The sequence below is a fragment of the Apus apus genome, chromosome 6, assembly GCF_020740795.1.
Source record: "Apus apus isolate bApuApu2 chromosome 6, bApuApu2.pri.cur, whole genome shotgun sequence".
NCBI classification, from domain to species: Eukaryota; Metazoa; Chordata; class Aves; order Apodiformes; family Apodidae; genus Apus; species Apus apus.
In genome coordinates this window covers 19,842,440-19,861,791 of record NC_067287.1, presented here as the reverse complement: position 1 = coordinate 19,861,791, position 19,352 = coordinate 19,842,440, and the positions used below count along the sequence as shown (strand labels likewise).

Here is a 19,352-nt window from a genome sequence, read left to right as displayed (position 1 = left end):
GTAATAATTTTAGCAGTTAGATCAGAAGGTACAATCAACACACTGAAAAAACCTAAATGTAGCTAACTGTAAAGGTGGTATGGGGATCTTTACCTATTCTGTGGGGTTTGTTGCCTTTTATTTATCATGTTTACAGAGGATAATTAGTTTCAAACTAATTTGTATTATTCTCCAATTGCTTTTACAGTTAGCAGTATAGTATTCCCTGGCTATTATGCAAAGCATTTTTGGAGGGCACTAGCTTGAGAAAGATTTAAGTAGTGAAGAAAGTAGCTGTTCTCTCTGCTCTATGACACTTCCCTGCACCCTTCCTCACAAGTCTGTGGTATACTTTCAGGTTGTACCTCCCACTCAGAAATGACATGGTGGCACAGTGCCAGTAAGATAAGCTCTGTGACCAGGCTGGGTTACAATGCAGGAATGACAGTGCAGCAGCACAGGTAGGATAGTGAGCTTGCCCAGGACAGAGGTATGCTGACAGGAATGAGATACTTAAGTGCCAAGGGTATCAGGAGACAGCAGGTGGCTGAAATGAATAGGGTGTTTCGTTTGGGAAGGGCTATGGCTTCAAACTGCTATTCATTTTGTACCCTTTTTCAGAATTGATTATCAGTTACAATTACACCCAGTGTTAATTATGACACCTTGGTTTAAAACAGCTGAAGAGCTGAGCATTATGTCTGAGGTGTGGTAAGGATGGTCTGTGATGCAGACATGGCTGTGCAGAGGAGAAATGAAGAATGGGGGCAGGAGAGGAGAAATTTAAAAAAATGCAGCTGTGCATGTCAGATCAGCCTGAGCATGTCTGCATCCTACTTCTCCAGTTCTGCAGCCAGCCAGTGCCTGGCATAAATGAGCCTCAGGATCAAATTGCTACAGCATTGTGTGTGCTTTCAGTAGTCAACAATAGAGAATCCCTTTCATGAGGTTTTAACTTCTGCAGTATTAGAACAAAATAAATACCTCAAAATGTTCTGTGTTTTCAACTACCATTGGCATCTTTGGGAAAAAAATCACCTAGGGTTTGTTTTGGGTTTTTTTCTACATTTTTCTGTGGTTACCAGTAACAACTAAAAACTTCAGAATTTACTGTTTCTTATTCCTACAAGGTAGGGACCAATATAAATTTGATTTGCATTTTTCTTAACTCTGTTAATTTTATTAACTTCTAGCATATTTCTGTAATTTTTTTTTCATATTTTTATATCTGCAGTAGCAATTCTGTTACCTGTAAAATTTATGTAAGTTAGCATTTTGGACATTTATTTTAATTGGATTTTTTTTTAAGGTATTCATTTTTTGACAATTTTTAATATGGTAGGAATATTGGCCCTTCTTAAGAGATATTAATATGAACTTTATTTTCTTTGGTTCAGAAAAGCATATATATATATATATATATATAGTGAAACTGGAAATCTGGGATAATATTTACAAATTTCTTAGACATAATATATTACTGTTTGTCTTTTGTGTTCAGTTTTTCAACCTGCAAACCTGCAAAATCCCAGGTGTTCTTTTGTAGTAAGCTTTATTCCCATTTTTCAAGACTACCGCAGGGCTTTTATTTGGTATTTGTAATTTGGAGATTTCAGTAAACAGTGTCAACTACATATTCTAGGAATACTCTTTTCAGTTTATGCCATGATATTGATTTGTCATGCTAGTCCTGTGAAGCATTTCTTTATGCAATTTACCATGCCTTCATATTAAGTAGTTAGAGACTGGTGTTTATTGTTCCAAATCTCTTTGTTAATTTGCTTCCTATGTACTGCTGCCCATTATAATGTACCCAAAGAAGAATAATTATATATTCCTGCACAACTACACAGACATTTTGCAGGACTGCTAACATATTTGTTCACAAAATATATGATAATTTTAATATCCATGATTTTAAAGACATCAATTCTCTATTACTTATTTTAATTCATTTTTTAAAAAAATTTTCACAGCTACTTTTTTCTTTTACCACAATGTTCCACAGTTATCCATATTCTTAAAAAACCTGATATGGTGAATCCCTACAGAGATGAATGGTCTGTTTAATGGTCTCAGTGAGGATGGTGCTGTTCTGGTATATCATGATGAGTTTGGGGCAGAGGAACTGCATGTGTAGAGCTGTGCAGAACTCTGTTCTAAACAAACAAATCGTATAACCATGTGCATTCTCTTCTGTTCCTCCCTTTCACTATCAGAGTACCCCTCACAAGACAGTCTCCAGAGGCCCTGGCCCATTTTGCAAACAGGAACCCTGCATTAGTGTGGCTTCTGAAGGATGATTTTCTTGCACTTTTTATTAATCTGAAATTCTAGAGCTCACAAAAAAGTATTTCCTGCTGTGAAAAAGTTATTGGAAGGTGTTACAATTACCATAAACTCCTTTTAATTGGGATAAATTTAATTTGCATACTGTTTTATTTGGGTATCTATCCAGATAACCTAATGACAGTGAATGGCAAAGACATTTGCTTAATAAGGATAGAATTAACATAACTGCCACTTATCGAAAAAGCACCAAAGTACTGCCAAGAGGTGCTTAATTAGAGGCTAATACATGCAACTCCTGCAAAAGTTGCCAAATGAAAATAATTATTTATTTATTTTTCTTTCTGATTAACGCAGGATTTAATTAATGTCACGTTTCTGCAACTATATGTGTGCTCTTGGTGTATGGAGCACACTGTTTAACAGCATTTAGTCAATTTTTTGTTGGATATAATTTGTGGAAATCTGTCTGTATTTACGTAACTTTCTATCATGTAATTACTTCAGTTTTACCTACTGGCTCTGGTATTATATTCTATTTTTGAATGGGCTTCTCAGAAGAAGGTGACACAAGAAGCAGTTTTTATGTTCTGATCTCATACTCTAGACATGATGAAAAGGACAAAGCACTGGAGTGCTGAATTTCAAGGAATATGCAGTTATTACATTTAGAAATGTCAACTGTAGAGATGCCAGTTTCAGTGGCCTACTGAGTGACTATGCTTCATTTAGATAGTAGATTTTCCACTTGCTATCCAGTCCTGCACTAATCTAAAAGTCAGTAAGCCAGAACGCATGAAGATTTAAATAGAGGAAAACTGTTTACCAGATTACTAGAACCTTTTCTGCATACATAAAACTACTTTGAATTAGAAGAGGAATTTGCAGTCAGTATATTAAATAGATTGCCAAAAGATACTATTAATTTTTAAAGTATTTAATCTTTTTTAGAAGACATCTTTAAGTGTATTCAAAAAATGCACTCATCCTGATCCCATCATGTCTTAATTACTTCTGTTACACTTACTACCTAAAGGAAAGGTAGCTAACACCTAATTTCCATTTTGTTTATGGTCTCCACTGAAATAATCATGTGTAAGAAATTATAAAGAGGGGTAGGAGGAATAGGCTCAAAGAAAAAGGGTAAGAGCATAGGTTGAAAAGAAAATAATAAATCCCTAAGTGGATAATGAGACAGGAAATGAATGGAGCAGTATGGTAAGTGTTCAGAAACAAAATCTGTTGCTTTAAAAATAGTTACATAAAATTTTGATCCATGAATGCATTTTATTGTGATTGTAACTTTAAGTACTTGGGGTTGCTATTCAAATAATTGTTTACTTCAAGTTATACTTAATGTCTAAGTGCTTTGCTGGGCTGCCTCCTAATATTTACTGTTGCCTTACAAAAATCTGGCATCTAAAATTCCAATTCATAAGAAGAGAATGCTTCACTGGAGAGTACACAGGAATAATTTGAGATTAATTAGTGCTGAAAAAGCTCCTGTGAATCACTCAATCTCAGTGAAATATTTTGGAAAAAAAAATAAAATAAAAGGTAACAGAGTCCTGGCCTGCCTGGAAAAATCTTTTGGAAATGCCAGCATGGGACAAGTCTGTTTCTGATATATTTCTCATTTGTAATTAAAAATATGATGAAAATCCATTCTGGTGCAATTTAGAAGCAGGGAGTGCATGGAATCATGTCTACCATCTGCTGGAATGCTGATGGCATTATTAAGATTGATGACAAATCCCTGAAAGTGACTATTACAGAGTACTGCTAATAACACCTGCTGCATCAACCCTATAAAGCCAGTAAGTAAACTGTTGAGACAAAGCCACGATTCTCAGTTGTTTCTCTGCAATGCACCACTTCACTAAGACAGAATTTCTCAAGAGGCTTTACAATAAACCCTATGGCTGCCTGGAACCTGCTAGTTCATTTTGTCCCCAGACCAACTCAAGAGATGCTTATCCTTTTCAGCTGTTATAGGCAGTTTTAAAATCAGACAGTATTTTCATTTGGAGGAATGATACAAAATAACTCTGATGTTTACACTGAACAGAGGCTCTGAAAAGAGCATGTTACAGTCTGAGGAAAAAGACCTATTTGCAGAACTGCCATCTCAGAATGGGTCTCCACACTAAGAAAAAACATTGAGGGGCTAAATTCTGCATTGAAATGCCTATAGATCTCACTCTTAATTACCAAAACTACCACTGATTTGCCATTTATAACCATAAAATTTGATACAGGGTGCCTGGTCTTGCAACTTAAAAAGCCTAATTCTTTTAGCCAAAAAAGGAGATTCTTAATTGTAAACAGTTTGCCAGACATAAAGTTATTGAGTTGTTCAGACTCTGTCCCATGGAAAGAATATCAGTTATATGCAGCTCATTGTATTATGTTGATTTGAAACTTTATAGCAGTTTTTATAGTATGATAATGAATATTTGTGCTAAATCAGCAACTATAAGACATGCAGTAGCTACAGAAACTTCCCTTCCTAGATTGACACTGTGCAATGGCATTTTTGGAAGACAAAACAGTTGTATATTTTAGAAGCATATAAGGAAGGTGAGGCCACAGTTAAATAATTTGACATTGACCAATCATGTTTTAATGAGCTTTTTCATGCATATGCTACTACAGTGATTGAGTAACATAATTTAAAGTAGGCCACCTACAATATCTAAAACTAAAATTTATTAAGACTGCAAAATAAAAAAAATGCTAGAAATATTTTTTACTGGAGCTTTTTAATGCAAATTAAAATCACACAAATCAAACAGAACTTATACTTAGTTGATAGTAGAAGTCTGTATAAATCACTGGCAATACATTACCAGCAAAACACGTAGAATAAGAAGTCTAGATCTGAGAGATCTGTGTTTAACATAAAATACATTATAAAGAACAGTGTCAGAAGACTGGAGAGGGTACAGGCAGCATAGCTTTATAAACAGCATTAACAGGCTAAACTTTTCAGGCTTAGTTCAAGTAATGGAAACTGTTTTCTAAACCAGTGTGATTAATAACCAAGATTATGTCAGAGTTCTGTTTCCAAAATCATGACCTGTGGCAGCATAAAATGCTATTTCACTGCACAGGAAACACAAATTAAGATTTGAAACATAGCAAAAATTAAACACAATAGCTTTCCTCTTCTGTCTACTTAGGGATGTAATTTTATAACTCTCAGTGTTTCCAGGCTTACAGTGGAAGTGTAAGAGCCTTTTTGGGAAATGTAAGAGCTTTTTTTTTTTTTTTTTTTAATAAGCTCTACCATTAATTACAGGTATGGGACTGGGAAAAAAAGGTTATGAGAGCATGTGTGGGGTTGGATTTTTTGTTTCTTTGTTTGTTGTAAATTCACTGACAATATATGGTTTTCTTTCCATACTCTTGCTGAAATTTACTTGGATTCAGAGGCTTATCAGTTTAGACCTCTTAACAGTCTTAAAATATCTCAGTGTGTCTCTGCCTTTAAGCAAAACAAAATAATAATGTTGGAAGCAGAGTTTTCTAACATGGTTTTTTGTGTCTAGTATCGCTGCAGATCTTTACATTCGTTCTATTGTAATTTTCCACAGTTATTTGCTATTTCATGATTTTGTGATTATTTTAAATAGGTGAAAATAATTAGAAGCATGTTGTGGTGTGAAACAGAAAACAAAAAACCAAACCAAAATCCAAAGCAGCAGCAGAATGGGGAAGCAAATGACTTAAAATATTACTAATATTTCTAGTCCTTAGTAGGTGCTCTATTTTAGCTGCACATTCCCACATACACCAGTTTTTTCCCTTCAACCTCCACTTTGTTTCCTTCCAAAAAATACCATGGCTTCTAAGATTTGTTAATTTTCCAGTAATACTGAGTGTGCTAGTTTACAGAGTCCACTCAAACCACTTTCAGAAACAGGACAGAAGAAGCATTTTCCTTCAGTTGTTCAAGCAACTGAGGCAGATCCTTCTGTAGTAGTCAAGAGCAAAAAGATGCACAGAATTAGTCTAATTAAAGACAATCTCTCCCTTAGTAAGAGCTCCATTTTAAAGTCTTAAACGTGTTTCTTTCCAGCAAACAAATAGTAATTTTTAAAAATTAAATACATGGTTTCCTTTCTGATATTGTTTCCAAAACTGCAGTAAGCAGTCTGTGTTGAAGTGCCCATGATTCTTCATTTATTAGGTAATAATACAGGGAACATCAAGTGAACCTTTTAAGTTGTTTGCTCTGCAAATCAACAGAATATACCTGCTGGGATTTTTTTTTGGTGAAGTCTACAGCACTCTTGAATTTAAATGCCCTGTACACTTTTTCTCAGCTAAATTAATATTTATGCTACTGCTTTTGTTTGTTTTTAATTTTTAATAAAATGCTTATATGGGCTCCCCAATTATCTCAAGCAAAGGTTTTTTTAATCTAATATTCATTGTGTGCTCTTGAATTAGTTTTTTTTGCCACAATATTACTATCTGTTAATACTAGTAAAATTATGTATTATCAGCATTCCATCCTTTTAAGAAATAGCATTTTCTTTAGTCAGATCCTGGGCTGACGTTTGAAAATTAGTAAGAAGAGAAAATGAAACAGATATTCTACAATTAAAGATTAACAATAAGCATATAAAGAGGGTATTATGTAAAAGCTGTAGCTGCAGAGAATTCAAAATGAGCTATAAATTATGGTAAATGATGGAGACTCTGAGACAGTGGGCGTAACTAGGAGATTCTCAAAACTAGTACTACTAGACCATTTTCATACTCATAGTCCAGCAATTATATTTATTATCTTTGACAGAACTTCATATATATAGCTTCTAAGAAAGACAATGCATAGTTTAAACACTCCTGGGGATACAAAGTTCAGAAACTGAGTAACATCTACTATTCCAAACTTATTAATCAAGTCTTACAGTTGAAACAAATGTGTCATTACACCATGACACAGTAGAGAGAAAAAAGAAACAGGGTTGAAGTACTTCCTTTTCATTTTTCTTTCTTACTTGCTAAATGCCTAGAGATTACTCAGCTTTAAGATAACATGCCATGTTATTTTAAATCTAGGCAGCAGACATCTAAGAAAGGATCCCATCTTTACAGAACTTTCTTTGAAAGAGGCAACAGAGCAAAAAGAAAAACTGACAAAAGGGAGAAGGCACAGAGCTAAAGGAGCACAAAGAGAAGCGCAGAAGAGATCTGGTTTGTGGAAAGGATGCCTGAAGGATCTCTTCTATTAAAATTGCTGATGTAGTAAAGAAAATTTTGCAGGACATTCATACCTTCTGTTCTATAATGGCCCAAGTTGGCATCTACCTATATGCTGGTACTACCTGTGCCTTGGACATACAGAGATGGAAAGTATTCTATGTTGTACTCCTTTCTGAAACCCCAGGAATTCTACTTTCATGAAGATTCATAACAGTAGCAGGACATTCCTGAGTGTGGTGATTTTGGACCTATTCACTTCAACCTCATGACAACAACTTCAGAAAGCATGGTGAGTCCATTTCTCTTTTTTTGTTTTCACAAATGTTATACTGGTTGGAGGACAGATAACAGGAACAGTCATACTGGGGAATTTATTTTACATATTAATAGCCTATTGAAATAGTCAGTACTTGTGAGTATGTTTTGGTGCAGGTGGTTATTTGATTGTTAACTTGAAATTGTTCTTTTGACATATTACACAGTGTACTCTGAAACCAGAAATGTCTCTTTGAATCATGTTTAATTTATAGATCTGCTCTCCCCTGCATATCACCACCTGTGGATTTCTCAGACTTTATGTCAAGAGTATATTTCCTTCCTAATCAACTTAACCCAGGTGCTATGTTTTCATCCAAGTGTAATTTCCTCAGGCATGCTAGTGACAAATGTATTTACTTTCCACCTTTCCACATCACCTCCATGCTTCAAGAATTGATTAAGATGCCATAGTCTGGTAAGTTGTTCCAAATTCCAGCAGACAGAATGACAGTGAAAATGTTTTAAGATTTGTTGCTTTCTGCCACAAGTAACAAATACTTAAGAAGGTGCTTAGGAAAAGTATTATCTATAAAATATTCTAAACTAAAATTAAGCTAAAATTAAACTAAATGTGGAGATGAAGTTAAAGGACATGTTCTAAATGGAACATAATTTTCCAAACGTCATTTTCTGGCATTGACCACGAAAAGGAGCTGTGATGCTTCTGGCTGTCAGGTTGGAAACAATACAACAAAAATAGACTTGGGTAAAGCCAGGTATTTACTTGCTTATGTATCTGGAAAGAGAAGTGGTAATTTTTTTGATGACCCAGAAAGCACAGTTCTTCACCCTCAAGATCAAACTGCACTAAACTCAGTGGACATCACATACAGCTCTCTAAGTTAAAAGGTTTTAACTTTATTGATCTCTGCAGATTTTAAAATGTGAAATATTATTTCTACAAGTCCCAGTTTCTGGGTCATTTCTAACTGATCATATCTTTAAACAAGAAGCCTCTTAGGACTTTTTATATATATATATGTGTGTGTGTTTGTGTATGTGCCTTTCCTGAGAAGCCCCAAGGGACATCTTCCTCATTTCTCCACTTGCTTGCTTGCTTAATAGGACACAGTGAGATTAGAACAGCCACATATGGAAGGCAGCACTTCTCTGCTTTTCTCTGCCTTCTTGAGACTTTAGCCAAAGACTTGTCAGTCTGCTATAATCCTGAATTTACAAGAAGGTAATGTCTGCTAAAACAAGCCCTAAGTAATTATTAAAAATATCAGATATCCTATCTGTTCAGAATAAAATTAACAGCTTAAAAAACATTTGTTTGTTTCTTTCAAAATCTAATTTTTTTTTGTAATCACTGCAGCTTAGAGTGCACTGTGAAAAGTTTTTAAAAAAATCACACTCCCCTAAATCCTTCTAAAAAACAAGGACAGGGGAGCAAAAAGAGGCAACGTGGTATTTCTTCCCATATACCATAGTGTTCTTGGTGCCATTTTCAACGATGCATGTAGAAACACACATAGGCACTTCTACTACTACTAAACAGCCTTATGTTACAGTATTAGCAGTTAAAAACAAAACAAAACAACAACAACACAAAAAGCCACAAAAAACAACAACCTGATGCTTTTAGATCCTTCAGTTTGCCTGAAGTGAAGGAGATTCTCCTCCCTTTACTCCATTTCCAAATGACAGACTCAGCTGTAGAACTTGTTGGTACAAAATAATATAATATTTCTCTTTAACTTCACTGGTCTTTACTGAAAGAACTATTTGCAAAACAATGTCATATCTGTAGTGACACAGGTAGAAGCCCTGAAAATACCTCAAAAACTGTAAGAAGGCTTATAATACTAAAAGGTCTCTAGGCACTTTTCTCACTTCTGTCACAGAAAAGAGTGTCTGCCAGAGGCTATGATTAACAATGATAAAAAAATTATTAATAATGATGAGATAGATCAGTGGTAGAATTTGGCAGCACCTACTGATTAACCAATTTAAAGATTTACAAGTGATTTGTTAGGATATATGTATAATAATTTGATCAGCAACTTGATTAGAGGTTGGCAAGACTTGTGCTAGCTTACAACAAGGTCTCTTCAATTGGAGAACATATATGCTCACAAAACATACAAACACATAGAAATACTTGGATCTACTAAATTAAATATATTTTGACACCCCCAATCATGATAGCAAATGTTTGTATTCAAAAAATGGGTAAGTAGAGATGGATGAAAAGCTAACCTATAGTTAAAATTTCCCTCTTCTTGAGTTCAGAGCAAATACTCACAGTGTATCAACATTCCTCAATGGGCAATAATTGAGACTCAAGGAGGAATAACTTGCCCTGGTGTCTGTCAGCAGACAGTCCTCGAGGAGTTGGTACCTGAGGGGTGTCCCAATTCAGGGGAGATGATGGTCACAGCCTTCTAAGATCCAGGAGAGCTCAAAGGGTCTCCATTAGAATCACTATTTACAGGATTGAAGTTAATTGACTTTTGTCAGGTACTTTTCCATTCCAGCCCTACAAGGATGGTGAAATATTCCAGTACTTTCTGTTAGTTGTGCAGGCACAGAATATTGCCAAAGGTGGAGATGCTGGCGTCACCCATATTGAGATATGGTCCTGGTACAGGCAAAACTTGACCCAGGTACTTCTGTACTGGGCTCTTAGGAGGTGATGGATTAATTACCAGTCCCAAGAAAGAGGGAGCACAACAGCCAGACAGATCAAGGGGGTGCCTTAATGTTCTAGTCTCCCACTTTTTAAAATGCATGGGGAAAGCAAGAGTCAGGCACTGAAAAGACATGTACTGGTCCTCTCCCTTTCACAATCCACATTCCTCCTATGTTGGCTTGTGGCTCCAAAGGAGGCGGGAGGATGAATCTTTATAACTTTATAAACACTTTATAAACTTTTACAGTAACTGTTGAACAGCTGTGTACATATCTGCAACTTTTTAGGGGTAGCTGTTACCATGTAATGATGAAAATATGCTTGTATTAAACAGCATAAAAAAAAGTTGGACTTAATCTTGCAGAGGAAATATGCTTTGTGTTTTCTGAATGCTTCTATTTAAATGCTTCCCTGTTCAGAAAACAGTTTTCAGATTTTTAGGCTGCCTTCCTGGGAAAGTCAGTCATCCTAGGAAGTAGAGTTTAATTTTATTAGCTGACTATACTCCACAAAAAATTCAACAATTAAATTTTTACCAAAACCTGTTCTTCATGATCCACAATTCAAATCCCATAGACAAGGTGGCCTGTTCTTGTTGTGGAATCTTTTGCCATTAGAAAAAAGTTCATGGATACAAAGAGGAGGAATGCATTGTGTCACAAAAAGACTTGAAAGAGTAGAAGCCAAAATCCAGAAAGCTGATGATACAGCACTCCCTGCAATATCAAGCTTTTCAGCAAGGCTAATCATTTGGCCATCCCATGCACTCCTCACTATTTGCTTTCATTCATCCATAACAAAAATAACAAATTATGCAAGTGCTCAGAGTACAAAACTGTCACAGGGTTTCCATTCTTTTCTGCATTACATGACTTTGCTAAATTAATATAAACATTTCTGACAGTGCTAAGGGAAAAAAAGATGCTGCTTGTTTAAACAATTTAAATGAAGGTCTAACCTTTTATATTAAACATCTGTTCCTTTCATTTACTTTCTGGCAGTGGTTCATATGTTTTCTGCAAAGAACACAGTTTAATGAACATATACCAGATTTTATAAATGAATGGTTTTAATGAGTTCTTTGAATAGTTTTCACTAAAAAGTTAAGCATGAAATTACTTTCTCAGTTGGGATGCTTTAGCACATTTTAAGAAAAAAGATACAAATCACTTTCCAGCAAACGCAGGCCTTGGTTGCTTTAACATTCCCATGCCTTTGAGTGCTAATAAATTAAAGTAATTGTTTCATGGGAGTGATAAATCAGTACATTGATGCTTTAATATATTATTGCTTCCTAAAAACCAGATTTTTTCCTCTAAGAAAGGGAAGAATACTTTTCAATTCATCAGAGTGGGACATCAGTTTATTTCCAAACATTGGAAAGATATGAGCAGGCCTGATACTATAGTGTTTCATTAAAAAGCTCCAGCAACAGATGTAATTATTAACTTATTAGTACTCCTAAGAAGGAAATACATCCAAATTCCACTTGAATAAACTCAGGCAAAAGTAATTTGACTTTACCAAATGGTTTAGCTTCAAAATTACTAATCTTAGCTTCCAATTATTTTTTTTTTTTTTTTTTTTTTTTCCGATCTTACTGCAATTCGAAGTGTTAATTCCACTCAAATAATTAGGAATGGACATAGTTCAGCGTGTAGCCACCAGGAAGGGAAATATGCTGTAAGTCTAAATACATTTGCAGCTGCCTACAGTAATGTCTTTCACTTTTGAACCAGGAGATGGTGCTTTATATGATTGATCGGATTATTTAGAAGTCACTTCATGGTTTAACATTATTTATTTGCCCTGATTTTTCTCTATGGATTTTGTACATATACCAATAACAGTACTGCAATGGAAATGCCACCTGACTGAGCGGTTTCAGGATTTTTAATCAGTGGTATTTTGCCTTATAATAAAATCTATTCTGCCTCTGGAATAATGTAGTAAGATGAGCCCAGGTTTTCTAAGTCTGATTAGTCAAGAGGTAGTGCATTTAAGCAATGTTACAACAGTTGGCAGTCTTTTTCTGAGCATAAGGCTAATGAGCATGTTCATTTATGCATTGGGTTACTGTAATATAGTTAGCTGACACTGAGCTTTAAAAGATATTCTGTTTATATTTTTTAAATTCCTCTCTGATTTCTGTGGCCTTGACTTTATTTTACATATAGGTATTTCTTTGTTCTAACCTCTATTGCTCTAGGTGAAATGGTATAATATTTAACTACTAAAATACTTAACATTCATCAGTATTAATAAATGCTTTTGTCAGCTCTAACATCTAAGATCCTTATCACATGAAACGCTTAATATGCACCCACAAATATCTTCAGTATACTAATTTAAAATATGATACAAAGCCCATACATTCAAAGCCTGAGATTGCTGTGGATCTTATTTACCTCCCATTATTTTATTTTTTTTCATGATTATTCACTGTTACCAGGGGAAGAATCAGTAATTTCTACATAATTTATGTGCCATTAGATCTTGGACATAGATGTTGATGTCATTTGTAGCACCAGCATCAGTTTGGCTTCAACTTTACATATTACTGAAATAATCTGTCCTTTCACACAACTCATATACCAAAGCAATTCACACTTTTTTTGAAACCTTGTCAGTCCTGGTCTTGGTGTGTGTTGCCAAGGTTTGTAAGCAAATGACCTGAGCTTAAATATACACAGTTCTTCAGCATCAGAAATTCTTGATATGAATGCCTTTTTTGTAGACTCACTTTCCATTTTTTCTTTTTATGTAAAAGTGTTGAAGTAATGCTTACATTGTGAAGGCATTCAGTGATGCAGAATTCCATTTTTCTACATTTCACATTGCTTGTAAATTGGAAACTTTAAGATGTCTTACAATGCTGGGGAAATAAAACCTCACAGGCAATATACATCTTATTTCCTGAGATAGCTACTTGAACAGGATAAGAGTTCAAGCTTTTCCACTTGAATTCTGAAAAGGGCCTGTGCCTCATGCTTTTCCACTGCATGTCACTTGGAACTTTATAAGCATCATCTGGTTTTCAATGTTTTTTTTTGAAAGATACTGATCTTAACTGTTGGAATTCCTGCAACTCTGCATGAGTTTCAGTGATTTAGCAAGAAAGCATGCTCTGCAGAGAGTACACCTCTTTTTCTACTTCTGGCTGTGCAGAGAAAAAAAATATTTTTAGTAGGGGTCTACTCAAAGACATTTCATATGCAGCACTTTTGGTAAATAAATGATATGGACAAGGCAAATAACACTTCCTTGACTCTTTTCCCCCCACCTCCCAGTCTTTTTATTGAGCCTTGGCTTCCCTTTTGCATCCCAAATAATACATTTTTCTCTTGAAGGAACACCTAGCAGAAAGAGATATACTTGGAAATAATGTTTATAAAGTTTATTAGTGAAATAATAATGCTAATAGACAGATTCTAATTATATGTGCATTCAAAATATTTGCAGATGAAGCAGTAGCAAATTTTGCAAAGAAAGCCTGATGAAGTAATTTTTAATTGGTGTAACAGTTCTGAGACTGGGAGTAAGGAGTTCTCTTATTTTCTAGGTAATTATTGTTTAAGTAAAGGTCTGCTTTCCCGTAAAGTTGAAGAATGCTGTTTAAGAAAAAAATTACTCTTTCTCACTCAATAAGGAGCTATTTGTATCAATATGATTAAAAAAGAACTTAGTGGCTTCTACAAGAATAATCATGTCTGCAATAATGAATGTAGGAAAAAAAAGTATGCTTTGCTGTTACCAAAAAATGACTAAGTTATATCAACTAAAAAGGTCTCTGCCTTGACTATGCCACTTAGTAGCAGTCTGTGACTATTTTATATGGTCTTTAAAGTGCTCAATAATCCCATGAGATTTTAACTTTTGTTTTATTGGTATCTGCCGCTTTTTGTGCTGTGCATCTAAAGCCAATGAAAGATTTTTAATGAATCATATATGGATTTTTATTTCACTGTTCACATTAGAAAACTTTCTAATATATTTTAATAGGATTTTCTGTATTAATTATATCATGGTCAGTATGCATTATTCTGAAATCTAGTTTCTGGACCAGAAAGTTATGTTTGAATGCCTCTAGGCATTAAAACTAGAAAGGTAAATGGCTGACTGTGTGGACTACACAGGGTTATCCTCGGAAAGTGGTAGGACACAGAGTTGTGACATCAAGTTTTAGTATATCTTTCATTGAGAACCAAGGTAAAAAAATATTCTAAGGGGATTTTAGAATTCATGTATATATAGATTTTTTAACCTGAAAAAGGAGGGAGGAATTAAAATGTGGAAGGTATAAAATATTCCATCAGCAACCAAAACCTGCAGGGGTATTTTAATTTTCACACAGAAGAAGTAAAGAATGGTGAAAGACTTTTTAGCCACAAAAACAAATGAAGTTACCCTTATTAAAATTACCTATGACCTTTTTGGTATCCTATACCTCTCTGAAACATTTTTTAAGCTTAAAAAAAAGCCTAGCTTCAACCCAGGTACGTCAAAGAAATCACAGACATTTCTCAGAGAAAAATTTGATGACAAATGAAGGTTGCAATTTTATGCCAGTAAACTTCAGTGGCTGAAGTGACAGCAGGTTTCTCAGTTGAAAGGGAGTCAATACTGTTCTACAAAAAAAGAAGCAATTGCTTCTGAAAGTTTTAGAGTGTTTGTAAATAGTTTCATTTGGGAATTCTTCTCTCAGACCACAGTATCTGGTTTTAGTTCCCCCCTAAAAAAAGTACCAACCACACACAATTGTGCACTAACTTACCTGACGGGTTGGCAGATAGTGCCAGTTGGCAACCATTAAAATTATCCAGGCCAAAAACATTGTGCAATAAGGAAAGCTGTAGAACACTTGGTATTATGATGAACCAAATTGTCCACAGGACATCCAAGGGAGCTGGGCTGCCCATCTCTGGTGGGGCACAGAAGAGGGGTGGAGTAAGGCTGGGGAAACTGCCTTGCAGCCCTGGGGGCTATCTCCATTCCCTCAAGGTGTCCACCCAGCCCAGGCACTCACCTTCTTGCCACCCAGGGCCTCAAAGCGGCTCCGCAGCTCCTCCACAGTGATGGGGATGTCCTCTATCTGCTGAGGGACACCTAGGCTCTCCTCCTTGAACACATCCGTCCTCCTGCTCTCTGCTGACACTTTCTCCATGGCACTGAAGCAGCTGATCTTACCCGGCACCAAGGACTGTGAGGTTGGTGAGCGTTGGAGCATCGGGCCAGGTCTTCTAGCAGTTGCAGACTCCCATTTCTGCTTGAGGAGCTCCACGGAGCCCTTCTGCAGAGGAAAATCTGCCAGCTCCAGCGTGCCCTGCCAATGTAACATGTACCTGGGGTCAGAGACAGGCAGCACTGGGCCAGCAGAGGCCACCATGGGGCAGCTCAAAAGCCTTTGCAGGTTACAGGACAGGCCAGGGCACAGGCTGACATCTGGGATGGAAGCCACTTCCCAATGGAAAGTGAGATCCAGTAAGACCAGACCGAGTAAGAATCAGTAAAAGGGTTCAGTGTGTTCGTATAGCAGGAATATGTTAGTTAAAGAGCAAATTAAGGGTGGCGTTCAGATATTTTATTCTTAAGCTTGCCAGCAGAATTGCTGTCTAGCATGAATGGAAAAGCAGCAAGCACACAATTAGAAAGAATTTCAAACAAAGTGGGGCTAATGAATGAGTGCCTGGTAATCAGGGCATGCTGCACTGAGATGTGATGTGACAGGTGACTGCTGGTTTATTTTAGATTTGATACAGCTGTAGTATTTTGGAGTGAAACACATAATTTTAATGCAGCCAGAAGGGCTACTGCATTGGCTGGGAAAGTACAGGGATGGTCTGCAAACACTTCCTAGTACAATGTTCCTAGTTGCATTGTAAGTCCTCTGGCAGGTAAATTAGCAAGTGCTGATATAAAATCTTTGCAATCAGTTCACTGTGTTCTCACAAAGGCTTACTCCATCTTTCTTACAGTACGCTAGGGAAGGAAAATTGCTATTCTATCATTTTGCACCAGTTGCTGGAATCTGCAACCTGTTTCCTGAAATCAGCTCCCAAGAGGTTTGATTTCAAGGTTTTTCTACCCTGCAGCAAATACTGAAATGTAAGTTTTCATCTCTGATTCAAAATTAGTTTTATTAGAAAGAACATGGATATACAACAGTATAGACAAAGATATGCTAACAAGAATTGAGACCAAACTACTAGCTAATATCTTAATTTGGTAGCTCTGCCCTTCCTGGCAAGAGAGTTTGTTATGTGTTTAACTGTCTTGTAACATGGTTACATTTGATTGAGCTTAAATTTGCATTGTTGTGAGTTGGGTTTGGGGTGTTTTTTCTGTCAATTTCAAACCAGAATTAGTGTGGTCTGTAATATTTCACTTACGAGGACAAACATAGGAGAAGCACTGGCTATTTGGTGCATTGCAAGAATATTTTTCAAAGTAAACTCAAGATACCATTTATTTGAACAAAACAAGATTTTGTTGGCTCACAGCTTTCACGTTCTTTCCAATCAAAAATTGGCAAAGGACATGTCTCTCCTTTAGGTTTTTGACAGTTCCAGGGTGCGACCATGACTAATACCCTGCTAATTCCCCTTGACTGATGCAAACTGTCTCCCATGCTCTCCCCTTCCTGAAAGCAAAAGTTGCTTCCCTTCTTTCCCCTACTACATGTGCCTGATGTTCTGAGCTGTCTGGTTCCCTTAAGGGTCTCAAATAGCTCTGACTTTTAACCAAAAATTAAGAACAGCTGTTAAATTTACCAGTTGCAAGAATGTCTAACCTAACTCATAGCTGTATGTTAGAAATATTGATTTGCACTGCATTTAAGGATCTACTTTAGACTGTGAAGTTGGCATTTCCTAATTTGGGTGAGTGTGGTTATGCAATATCCACATTCTCCTATGTTTTGATTCATTACTTGTGGGTCCTTTTGTTGGTTTCAGGGGTTTTCAGAATAGGTGGTATGCTGTCATCCAAAACTAGAGTTCACCTCCTTTTCTATCACAGCTCTTAAAAAAGATTTAATGAAGAATGGTAGTTTCTTTTACCCTCACCTTGGGTGGGCCCTATGGCTAGATGACAGATAAACACAGTTGCTTTGTTTGCATTCATGGGTTGGCTGCACAGGTGAAACTGTGCAGACCCAACAGTTTATAAGGTTGATGATCTGCTGTGCTTCCTACCTTTCCCTCCTCCTTACCTGAAAGAGAGATTTCATTGTAACATCTGCGTTTGTGTTGGGAATAAATTTGAACATAGGCCTAAACCTGATTTTAAGCCACTTTCTCAATATATATTTTAATGAAAGTCTCTCTCTGAAACTTGGAGTTGGGGGAGGGGGGAGGGGAAGGGAGGAAGAATGGGGCACCTGCAAAAAAAAATGCAAATCAGAACCTGGTGAGGTTTTTGTGTTTTATTACTGCTATGTCCAAAACTGGTCTCTGATTTCTAATTTCCTTCCCTACCTGTTTGTGGGAGTTTAAATCACTGTAGAATATTAATGGGAATTTATTTCAAGTAAAATATTTGATGAATACTGCACATCTAAACTTGTCAGTTACTGTAATTGTTTCCTGAGCATTATAGAGCCTTAGCCTTCATGGAAATGTGGGAATAGAGGAAATAAGAAAAGTGTAGATTTGGATTTATGCCCACATCACTATTATAATTTCATACTTGCTCTGCTGACTGTAGTTTTTAACTTTTACTGGCCACCAGTAAAATTATCTTATTTAAGTGATGGGGAGACCAGATACTGTTGCTTTTACCAAGTTGTTTTGGGTTTTTTTGGTCCACTATTTTTTCCTCTCAACTATCTGATGCTCTGGCCTATTTGTGTCTCCCCTGACTTACATTGATTTATTCTCTAATAGCAGCAATAAAATTACTACACTATCCAATTTGATGGAATTGCAGGCAAATTCACATCTGTAGCTCTGTGACTATCCTCTCCCAACAGCTGCAGAATGGAAGCCTGCCCATGTCTGGGACTTGAGGCAAAGCAGAACTTAGTCTGTTACACTCATGTTTTCAGTCCCACTGCACCAAACCCCGGCTCATAACAGTCAAATAACAGCCCATAAAAATGAACAACTTTTTAAAGTATCAATGTGACATGATAAAGGTTTCAGCCAGGTTAAAACTCTGCAGGCAGCATTGCCATCTCATTTTCTTTGGTTTGGGAGGCTAGTGTGCTTCTGTGGCCAAAAGTGGTGTGTTGGAGTGAGGAAGGTAGCAGTAGCAAACAAGTTAGCTCGTCAGCCGTCATTCTGGCAGAAATCGATGGAGGAATTTTTGTGAAGGACCTACCTAAAACGCTATATATCCTTCAAAAGTAGGTCCTTGTGAATACTACCTATAAACCTTTTGCATGAATGTGTTTGTTTTATGAGGCCAGTGATAGTACAGCATTCACACACTGCAATCAAACTAGGTTTTACTTTTGTCATGTTTCGTCTCTGGGATCTTTTGGATCTCTCTCCCACCAATTTTATGAGGCCTATGGTAATTCTACATGGCATGTAATAAAACTAATAAATGTATACTTTTCCTGAGAAAAAAGGTCTAGGAAGGCCTGTAGATTTTGTAGATTCATGAATTGAAGATATCTAGTAAATTACAGGGTTTTTTTTTAAACCTAAAGTTGTTGATGAATCTGTCTTCACAGTAAGATCATTTAAGTGGTATTTTTCTTCTTGCACTGCAAATGAGATAAGCCCTCTGCTGTTGTTCACAGACTGCTTATTCAATTGGTAGGTGAATATATTCATGCAAGTAATTAAAAGAGGTAATGAGAAAAACATTATCGGTTCTACTGTGTATTCCTTTGCCAGAATGATTACTTGTATTTTAATCATATTATTCATATCTTAAATGTTTCTTACATGCAGATTTGTTCACTAGCAAA

General features: G+C 36.1%; 1 protein-coding gene across 1 annotated transcript in view; it reads right to left on the bottom strand.

Moving 5' to 3' along the window:
- Positions 1 to 15,821, bottom strand: part of XIRP2 (xin actin binding repeat containing 2) — a 38,863-nt gene extending 23,042 nt beyond the window's left edge. The window contains exon 1 of the mRNA XM_051623209.1: positions 15,462 to 15,821. Coding sequence (XP_051479169.1) covers positions 15,462 to 15,821 — 360 coding nt within the window. The remainder of the gene's footprint in view (positions 1 to 15,461) is intronic.
- Between the last annotated feature and the right edge of the window lie 3,531 nt (positions 15,822 to 19,352).